This window comes from Podarcis pityusensis (assembly GCF_964106645.2).
Source record: "Podarcis pityusensis genome assembly, chromosome: 7".
Taxonomy (NCBI): Eukaryota; Metazoa; Chordata; class Lepidosauria; order Squamata; family Lacertidae; genus Podarcis; species Podarcis pityusensis.
Window position 1 is genome coordinate 1448078 of NC_138031.1, and position 10886 is coordinate 1458963.

General features: G+C 50.8%; 1 protein-coding gene across 1 annotated transcript; it reads right to left on the bottom strand.

The window, feature by feature from the left end:
* Positions 1–4580: 4580 nt before the first annotated feature.
* On the bottom strand, positions 4581–8926 carry LOC308480897 (fucolectin-like). The gene is made up of 5 exons (XM_081012866.1): positions 8832–8926; positions 8428–8519; positions 8006–8083; positions 5645–5948; positions 4581–4829 (listed from the first exon to the last, which is right to left on the bottom strand). The coding sequence occupies exons 2-5, from the start codon at positions 8516–8518 to the stop codon at positions 4664–4666; spliced, it is 639 nt and encodes a 212-aa protein (XP_080868992.1). The 5' UTR covers position 8519; positions 8832–8926; the 3' UTR covers positions 4581–4663.
* Positions 8927–10886: the final 1960 nt, after the last annotated feature.

Here is a 10886-nt window from a genome sequence, read left to right on the forward strand (position 1 = left end):
CGGTCCTCAAACTCCTCTGGTGTGGGGCCGGCAATCAACACATCATCGAAGAAGGGGGTGATGCCAGGAATCCCTTTAAGGAGAGAGTCCATTATATTCTGGAATATGCCTGGTGCCACGCTGACACCGAATTGCAGCCGCTTTACCCTGAACGCTCCTCTGTGCGTCACAATCGTCTGTGCCTCTGCTGTGGCCTCATCTACTGGCAGCTGTTGATATGCTTGGGCCAAGTCCAGCTTGCCAAAAATTTTCGACCCAGCCAGGGTGGCAAGGACATGGCTGACCACTGGCACTGGGTATGCGTGGGCCGTGAGGGCCTTGTTTATGGTACATTTGTAGTCTGCGCAGATGCGGACCGAACCATTAGGCTTGACGGGTGTGACGATTGGGGTTTCCCAGGGAGCATTAGGCACCGGCTCCAGCACTCCTTGCTCTACGAGTCGGTCCAATTCCTCGTCTATACGGGGTTTCAAGGCGAACGGGACCCGGCGGGCCTTGAGCCTGACCGGTCGTACTGCGGGGTCAAGCTGTAGCGCAATGGGGGGGCCCGTATACTGTCCCAATTTCCCATCGAAAACCCCTGGAAATTCCTTGCATATGGCGTCCACGTCCACTTGTAAGCTAGTGTGGTTCACCCCGGTGACAGCTAGCCCCAGTGGTCCAAACCATGCCAATCCCAGTAAGCTAATGTAGGGGCCCTTGACCACAAGCAAGTCCAGTTGCCGCGTCCGCCCTCGGTATTGCGCCCTGAAGGTCCCCACCCCCATTGTGGGGACCTTACGTTTCTGGAAGTCCCGGAGGGTGAATGGGGCCGGCCTGAGTTTGGGACCCCCAGTGGGACACAGTTTCCTTAAGGTCCTTGCCGAGATTATGGATAGAGTTGAACCCGTGTCAAGCTCCATGCGGCATGGGGCCCCCTCTATCTGTACCTCTACATAAATTTTCTCTACGTTGGGGTGGGGCAACTGGTATACCTGGAAGTCCGTGAGCTCCGTCGAGTTGCCTTGGTGCGTTGGGCCCCGGGACCTGGGGCTCTTGGATTGGTCATCTGATGCCTGGTGTCGGGTGGGCCGAGCCCGACACACCCGGGCGATGTGTCCCGATTTTCTGCACTGCCTGCACTCTGCGTTGCGGAAACGGCAGGTCCTCCTCTCGTGACTCTCCCCGCAGCTTGCGCAGTTCCCTCCTTCTCGTCGAGGCAGCTGTGGTCTGTGCGCTGCTTGAGTGCGCTGCTGTACTCGGTGCACCTCCTCCCTGTCGGATCCTGAGTCGTCGGTGAGGTCTTCATGGTGGACCCTCGGTTGGGATGGCAGGCTCGGCCGTGCCTCTTGGGTCGACCTCTCGGCAGCTTCTGTTGCCAGGGCCTCCTCCAGAGCGACCTGGAACGTTAGGTCCTTCTTAGCGTAGAGGCGTCGTTGCAGCTTCTCATCCTTCAGGCCACCGACGAGGCGGTCACGAAGCATGTTCTCCAGCTCTGAGAAGTTGCAGAACCGGGCGGCTTGGCGGAGAGAGGTCACAAACCCAGTTATGGTTTCCCCAGGGGCTTGCCGCTTTGCGTAGAAGGCATTTCGACGAGCCACCACTGAGGGCTGCGGCGAAAAGTGCCCCTTCAGCTGTTCCATTATTGTTTTGTATGGAACAGTAGCGACGTCTTCAGGCGCAAGGAGAGCCCGGGCGATTTCAAACGTCTCCTCTCCGCAGACGCTGAAGAATATCGCCCTCTTCTTGGCGTCTTCTTCGTCGGTGACCCCTTTGGCTTCTAGGAGGAAGGTGAAACGGGAGGCGTACGCTTCCCAGTCTCCAGATGCTGGGTTGAATGGCGAGAAGCTGCTGTTGGCTGCCATTCTGAGTTCCTTGTGCTCCGGAGCTGAAGCCTGGATACACGGTGCGAGGCAGCGGTGCGGCAGTTGGCGGTGCTGCGGTGCTGTGTGTGGCAGTCAGCTCAGCGGGATCCCACCTTCGTCGCCAGTGAAATATACTCAGAGTCGCAAAGTGATTTCATGCTCTTTATTCAGCTCATAGTGGTGAGGAGGAATGAATGGATGTCCCCTCACAGTATCTGCTTTATATACATTATTTACACAATGGGCTGCACATGATTGGCTAATTCTGGAATTCTACTGTAAGCCAATCAGGTTGTGGATTCACTTCTATCTGGAGCAGGATTGGGTGGTTCCTGCCAACCAATCATACTGCTGCATTGTTCTAGGACCAATCAGACTGCTGCATTCTGAATCCTATTGTTCTAGGACCAATCAGACTGCTGCCTTTTGGATCCTATTGTTCTAGGACCAATCAGACTGCTACAGTTTGGATCCTATTCAACTCAGTACATAACAAAAGTCAAGCTGGTTATAATGTTGGGGGCTTTTTAGCTGAGAAAAAGAAGGGGGGGGCATAATAAGAGGTGTGTGGAAATTAAGTATAGCACAGAGAAAGTGGATAGAGAAGAGATTTTCTTCCTTTGTTCTTAACCAAAGCACTCAAGAAAAGAAGGGATTTCTTGACAGTTAATCTGTGAAACTCCCTCCCACTTGAGGCAGTAATGGCCACCAGCTTTTGGAGAGGACAAGGCAAATGAGTGAAGGAGTAGAAGGCTATCACTGGCTCCAAACATCATGGCTGGTGCCTTGGAATAATGGGAATCGCAGCGGGCAATTCCAGGGGAGTTTCTGCCGAGGGGAAATTCTGCCAAGCAAAGCCTGGGAAAAGAAGCCAAAGTCTCTGAGACCAGGGCAGTTGCAGAGGCCAGAAGAGAGCAACTCAGAGAAGGATGGGTCCCTTTGGCACAAGGGGAGGGGGGCAGAGAGCAAGGGTGGCGACTTTAGTGATGGGGGACTCAGATGGAGTTCTGACCCCTTCCACACCCCACAGGCTGTGCACCCCAGGCAGCTGTGTCCCCCCACCTTGGACTCCTGAGCCTTCCCCCCCCCCCGCGCCGCCAGGGCAGGCAGCACCAGACCCCCCTGAACAGATCATCCCAGGGACTCTAAACCCCACGAAGCTGCTTTGCTGCCACCTGGCGGAGTCACTCGGCTGCTGCTTGCCTTGCCTGCTACCTCCTAGGTAGCAGCGTCAGAGCCTGCAGGATCAGGCCAGTGTCCTCTTCCCCTGGTGCCAGCGGGAAAGCCGAAAGCCTGGGATGACCCCCCACCCCTTATGTTTTGACACCCGACTGTGTTGTGCTCGAGGTGGAGGGGCCACAGCCCAGAACACAGGCAGGTGGGCTCAGGGAAAGTCCCTGGCCCCTCCAGCTAGAGCAGGCATAGACATAGGCTCAGGAGGTTCAGAACAGGAGAATGGCCTGCTATTCCTTTTCCCACAGTGGCCAACCAGAGAGCAGCACATGAGCGCAAGAGCAACTCTTCCCTCCCCTGGTTTCCAACCACCGGGATTCAGAATCCTTCCCACTTCAACATTAGAGGACTCTTCACGCATTCCCAACCTGCGGAGCACTCTAAGATCTAAGGTTTCAGCTTAGATCTTATATACTGTATTTTTTGCTCTATAGGACACACTTTTCCCCCTCCAAAAATTGAGGGGAAATGTGTATGCGTCCTATGGAGTGAATGCAGGCTCCTTGGCTTGAGCGATAGCAACGCGAAGCCTCCGAAGTGCAAAGGGAGCGCTCCCTTCATGCTCCAGAGGCTTCGCGTTGCTTTCACTGAAGCCTGGAGAGCGAGAGGCGTCGATGCGCACCAACCCCTCTTGCTCTCCAGGCTTCAGGGATAGCCGGGAACTCGTGCTGCGCTCCAAAGGCTTCGGGTTCCTTTTGCTGAAGCCGGGAGAGCAAGACTCTCCTGGCTTCAGCAGAGAGGGAGAGCTGTGCAGCGCCCCTTCAGCCAAGCGGGAGGAGAAATGGAAGGGGCTCCGTTTCTCCTGCTGCTTCGCTGAAGGGGCGCTGAGCAGAGAGGGGGAGATTTTTTTTTCTTGTTCTCCCCTTCTAAAACAAGGTGCGTCCTATGGTCGGGTGCGTCCTATAGAGCGAAAAATACGGTATTGCTTGTTTCCCTTGTGGCAGGCGTTTCAAGCATCTGGATTCCATTTTTTTCATGGTGTTTTGATTTTAGGGCACTTTTGATTTAAAAAGCCATCCACTCCACTTCTTTTCCTAACCACAACAGTAACACAAACTTGTTTGAGAGTGTTGTCTTACATATACACCTTGACTCTTCCTTCTTTCAAAGTCAATAAGGGCCCATCAATTAACCTCTTCCTGATGGGTCCTAAACGTCTACCAAGGTTCATGATAACAGCTTTAGGAAATTGTGTGTTGGGGTGGAGAGAGAGATAATCTTCAGTGTTAACCCTTCCCTGCACTATCATCAGATGTGGGGTGCAATCAGGAGTTCTGGTCCTGAATAGTGAAGAATAATGCACACAGGTGGGATTTCTACATCCATGTCATCAAAGAGCAGAATTCTCTGGCCTCCCTCGTTGTGCGACTAGTTCTCTTTGTGAGGGATCCCTGGCAAATAGGACTTGCAGTCTCCACAAGGCGTCACTTGGCCTCCTCTATGGCTCTGGCAAAATCACAGACCCTCTTGGTTCTGACGAACAAACTGGAGAGACAAAAGAAGGCTGCTCAAAGGATATTTATTGGACAACCAACACCGATTCCATCAGTTCTGCCTGTGCCCCTTTCCACGCGACGCATGGCTGCTTATTCCAAAGGCGCATCCTCCACCTTTGTCCCATAAACTTCCACCTCACACAAGGTCAGGATAGCTGGCTCTCCTGGGTGGTTCACGCTCACATAGCGACCCTTCATCCCCTGGCAGTTGATGGCACTGATGGAGCCACGATTATAATCTGTAATCTTCCCACAGCTGCAGAGGGAAAAGGGAGGTCAGCCTTGCGGTGGAAGCAATTCAGAATGACTCCATCTATTTCTATGGCTGTGGTAGCCCTGTAGAACAGCTGCCCGGGATTCCTAAAGCACTCCCTGGTGGTACTCTCTGGACTTGACCATGCAGGTAGGAACCTCAGATTCCAACCCACACGGTCCATCTCGGAGGATCGCATGGTCAGTGTTGTTGTATGACAGGATAGCTAATCTGTGGACCTCTGGATATTGTTGGGCTCTAGTCCCATCAACCAGCATGGCTGATAGCTATGGATGATGGGAGCTATAGCTCAACAACATCTAGAGGGTCAAAGTGGGCAGCCCACCAGTGGGGTATGTACTAAATAACTGGTGCAGGGGGCAGGATGGAGAGGTGTCAAAGGGAACAGCTCAGCTTTGTGCTTGCTGAGGAAGATAGGTGTTATGTACTGAGTTGAATAGGATCCAAAAGGCAGCAGTCCAACTGGTCCTAGAACAATAGGATTCAGAATGCAGCAGTGTGATTGGTCCGCAGGAGCCACCCAATCCCGCTCCAGCTGGAAGTGAATCCACAACCTGATTGGCCTACAGGAGAATCCCGGAATTAGCCAATCATGTGGGGCCCATTGTGTAAATAATGTATATAAAGCAGACATTCTGGGAGAACATCCATTCCTCCTCTGTGGTTTAACCCACAGTGCCACTCGCATGCATATATATATATATATAGATATAGATATAGATATATAGATATATGAAGTTAACTAATCCAGAGCAAGTGATCTTGAGGGTGTCTCCCAAGAGGCAACTGGAACTTACAGAGGGTTGGTCTTGCCATGGTCAGCAATGGAGTCTCCCACACGGATCTGGGCTCCCAGGAGTCTACTGCCGCAGCAGTCCATGCGGTTCTTCACCACCACGGTGGAGATGGAATACTGCTCCCCCAGGTCCACATACCACCACGGGGCATCTTCAGAGTTGGTGTGGGTGCAGGAGCCATGGAAGAAGATCCCGTCAGAGTTCCCATCGACAGCTTTGCCGGCTGACGGATCTCTTGGATGGGGGTAAGTGGAGGACTGACAGGCTGGGCGGCCTCTGGCCAAGTTGACAGCTGGAGCAACAGCTTGATGGAAAGAAGACGGGGAGAAGTAAGAACACAAGAAGAGCCCTGACGCAGCAGGATCAGGCCAAAAGGGCCCATCCTGTTCTCCCAGTCGCCACCCAGATGCTTCTACTTTTCCTTCGTAGTAAGAACTAGCAGTTAACCTACAGATAACAGCAATGCCAATAAGCCAGGAATAAATGCCATTCTGTTTTACAAAATTTATATTGCATTTGCCAGTAAAACTCCCCACTAAATAATCAATAATTCTGGCAATTTGTGGGTGACCAGTTTCCGGGTGCGGAATTCATCAGCTTTGGATGGGGTTGTGATGAGGAACAGAGTTTGGGGAAATTCCTCAAGGCATCTTTCTTCCTGGAGCCTCATATGACCTCTCTGGCATGAAGAACCCATTATCACCTTAGGCTGGTACATCAACTGTGCCCTTTCTCAGACAGGGATAGCTGGGCCGCTGTGATTCATGCGTGGGGGATGTCACAACTGGACTACTGTAATGGGTCCCATGTGGGCCTTCCCTTGATGTTGGTCCAGAACCTGCAACTGGTGCAGAATATTTCAACCAGACATATGACACCTGTGCTGAGGGAACTGCCAGTCACCTGCCAGGCCATGTTCAGGGTCTTGTTTCTTTTTCCCCCCCAAATTTTTTTATTGACTTTCAACATTTAAAACATCCCACAAACACATACAAACATAAAAACAATCAACAAAGAAAACACAACAATAAACTAAACACATATAAAAAAGATTATTTCTTCTAATACCCAACTTCTTCACATTAATTGGTGACTTCCTCAAATCCCCTCTAACTGAATTTCATTATATCACTTTTATAGCAGTTCTCCAAATATATTTCTAATAATATTAACTCCTTTCATTTACAAACTTCTTCTCCTTTACTATTATTACAATCTTTAATACTTACTAAAACCTATTCTTATTCTACCCCTAAGCCTATTTGATACTTCCAAGAATTTTCTATTTATCTTGCACCACAATATTTAGCTAAGTATTCTTTAAATTTCTTCCAGTCTTCTTGTGTCTCCTCTTCTTTCTGGTTGCGGATATGTTCAAGGTCTTGTTTCTAACATTCAAAGACCTAAATATCTCTGGGCCAGGTAACCCAAACATCCACAGACGTGAAGGATTTCTCAGATCAAGTGTCGCCAACCATTTTGGACCAGTGGCTACATTTTGCTGTGGATGCCAATTATGCCCTGGTAGGGGAGTGGAGATTACATAACGCAAAATGATCAAGAGTATAATTATTGCTGCTTCTCCCGCGCTCTCAGGCAACCTTCTGTTTACTTTCTGCTCTCCCCTTGGAGGGAACAGTCTGGGCCCTATAGCTTGACACAGGGGGAAATTTCACTGTCCCATCATGGCTTGTCAGCTGATGGCTCAAGACTCGGTTCACCCTTCAGGCTTTGCAATGGATCACGGGAAAATATCACACACCCCTACCCATTAAGTAAGAGGACGCCCAGCTCTACCTCTCTTTCAAATCAGAACCAGTGAAGGCGGCGAAGGTCCTGTGTGAGTGTCTAGAGGCGGTTGGATGGTGGCTAACAGATTGAGGTTGAATGCTGACAAGACAGAAGTACTGTTCTTGGGAGACAGGAGGTGGGCAGGGGTGGGGGACTCCCTGGTCCTGAATGGGGCAACTGTGCCCCTGAAGGACCAGGTGTGCAGCCTGGGAGTCATTTTGGACTCACAGCTGTCCATGGAGGCGCAGGTCAGTTCTGTGTCCAGGGCAGCTGTTTACCAGCTCCATCTGGTACGCAGGATGAGACCCTTCCTGCAGACTGTCTCACCAGAGTGGTCCATGCTCTGGTTATCTCCCGCTTAGACTACTGCAATGCGCTCTACCTTTGAAGGTGACCTGGAAACTACAATTAATCCAAAGCGCAGCAGCTAGACAGGTGACTGGGAGCGGCCGCTGGGACCACATAACACCGGTCTTAAAAGACCTGCATTGGCTCCCAGGATGTTTCCGAGCACAATTCAAAGTGTTGGTGCTGACCTTGAAAGCCCTAAATGGCCTCAGCCCAGTATACCTGAAGGAGCGTCTCCATCCCCATCGTTCTGCCCAGACACTGAAGTCCAGCTCCGAGCACCTTCTGGCGGTTCACTCCCTGTGAGAAGCCAAGATGTCAAAGAGAACAACAACTACCTGACTTTTAGACGAAATGTGAAGGCAGCCCTGTTTAGGGAAGCTTTTAATGTTTGATGCATTACTTTATTTTAATATTGTGTTGGAAGCTGCCCAAAGTGGCTGGGGAAACCCAGCCAGATGGGCGGGTATAAATAATATAATTATTATTATTATTATTATTATTATTATTATTATTATTCACCATCACAAAGCAGCTTATAAGCTACTGGTTTGGGGAGGAATAAGAGTGATCACAGGGAGGGGAACCATTTAGTTTCGCCCACAGACCCGCCCCACTTTCCCCTCTCTCTCCCCAGGTCTTACTAGAATGTTGCACTTCAGAATCGCAGCTCTGGGTCACCCAAAATCCGGCCAGGAACACCAGGGCCAGCAGCCAAGTCCGAGTGAGGATCATCCTGCAAGGGGGAGAACAGAAGGCAGTGAGCGAGGAGCCAGTAATGGATGTCATGGGGGGGGGGGGAGCTCCCCTTTAGCACCACTACAGGACTTGGATGATAGCTAAGAGTCCTGAATTCAGAATCTGTGACTAGGCTGGCTGTAGGAACTGTCCTTCTCCAAAGTGCTGGAGATCCCTAACAATCAATTAACAGGCTTTAAAAAAAGTAAATATACAGCTTTAGATCTACCCAATAAGGATTAGGACCTTCTTTTTTGCGGAGGAAGTTCTAGACTTCAATAATCATATCCAGCGGGTTTTCTCAACTTACCTTGCCTCTCTTTCTCGGGATCTGCAGAAGCGTCTGTTGCTCTTGGTGGGACAGGAGACACAGGTTCTTCTCCCCAAACTGGAACTGAGACTTCCCTGCTTCCAGAGGAGTCCTGCATCTCCAGGTTTTATCCCCTTCCCAATGGACAGCGCTTGCCTGACGTGAATCAACCTGGCCAATCAAAAAGATGGTGACACCAGGATCTGGGGATCAAGATCAAATTTTGACATCCTTCATCTCAGCTGGGTCTGAGAAGGCTTGTGTGGTTTCTGACTCTCTCCCAAGAGGAAATAACGGCATCTCCTTGGCAGGAGATGATTTTAGAAGAAGACATCCTCATTCCATTTATCCCATTTAGAGGTCAGATGGGTGCCAGACTTGAGTATTGATACTAGCAGGTCCCAACCACATCAGCTAAGCTCCAAAATGAACACTTTTTGGTCGGCCTAGTGGAAGGAGAATGAGTTGTTTTGAACTTCTACCACTCCATGGCTCACCTCCATGTTCTCTGGGCAGCTGTGTCAGCATCACAAACACCAGCCTTGGATCCATCACTACCTTATACTGTAAATGGCTCTATGGTTGCTCTGAGAGACTCCATCCACATCCCTGGACTGGCCAAGTGCTGTCTCACAGTGTGCATAGGGCCAAGAGACATGGCTGGCGAGGGAGCTACTGCAGTGCTCTGCAACACCTGTGCCATGCTTGTCTTCCTACCTGGAAATGCGCACAAGTCAGTGAGTGGTGCTGTGGGTTAAACCACAGAGCCTAGGACTTGCCAATCAGAAGGTTGGCGGTTTGAATCCCCGTGACGGGGTGAGCTCCCGTTGCTCGGTCCCTGCTCCTGCCAACCTAGCAGTTCGAAAGCACCTCAAAGTGCAAGTAGATAAATAGGTACCGCTCTGGTGGGAAGGTAAACAGCATTTCCATGTGCTGCTCTGGTTTGCCAGAAGCGGCTTAGTCCTGCTGGCCACATGACCCGGAAGCTGTACGCCGGCTCCCTTGGCCAGTAAAGCGAGATGAGTACTGCAACCCCAGAGTCGGCCACGACTGGACCTAATGGTCAGGGGTCCCTTTTCACCTGCAGCAAGTGTGACCTAGCTGCGTTGCTGAAAGAGAAGGTAGGACAACATGAGGCCTGCACATTTCAAGCTATTGGTCAATATGAGGAATTTCTCAACAGAGCAGAGCGCACTGTCCTGAAACAGTGTTGAGGGTGAGGGGGGTCCGTAGGGAGAAGGAAGACCACCCAGTGCAGGGGACAAGTCCCTGAAGGAACGTGACGCACACAGAAGCAGGACTCTTGGGAGTCATACAGATTTTAAAACGACCAAAAACCTTTTTAAATATAATTAAAAGTCCCTCACAGCAAGGTTGACTTTTCTGCTTCGATGCCCAGGCTCTGTAGCATTTCTGCAACGTAGATTTTCCTACTCCAAAGATCAAAGCTGCTTTACAGCAGCAAAGACCACTCTTTCCCACGGCTGTCCTCTCTCTCTGGAGGTGGGGTCTCACCCCTGTGAAACACTTGGTTTGTTCTTCTTGAAGAACATACATTTAAAGACGATTGGAAAATGCTTATTGAATATATGGAAAAGAATTGTGTACAGCTGAAAAAGCTGGCAGCATTAATATAAATTCATCAGTGTAAATAAGTTATGTTGGATGCAATAATAATGGAATACTGAATGGTATAGGTTTTTTTATAAAATGTGCAGGTGCCAGGGGCTCAGGGACAGAGGCACAGGGGAGAGAGGAAATGGAGAGCGAAGGGGAAGAATCTGAGGGCAGCGTAGGGGAGTATGACAGTGACCCGAGAGATTCCATGAGCTTCTCCAGCGAATCAGAAGATTCCCAGAAGGAGGTGCCGATGGTCAGGGCAAGGGGGGTCCCAGGGGGGACACACCAGAAACAAGGGGCCAGCGGGGACTCCCAAAGCAGCAGCGGGAGATCAGGACCAGCTTCCCCACCAGAGCGTAGTGGGGGGGAAGAGTCCCATGTGTCAGGGCCAGCGTCTCCTCCAGCAGGGAGAGAAGATGAGTCAGGGCTGACCAC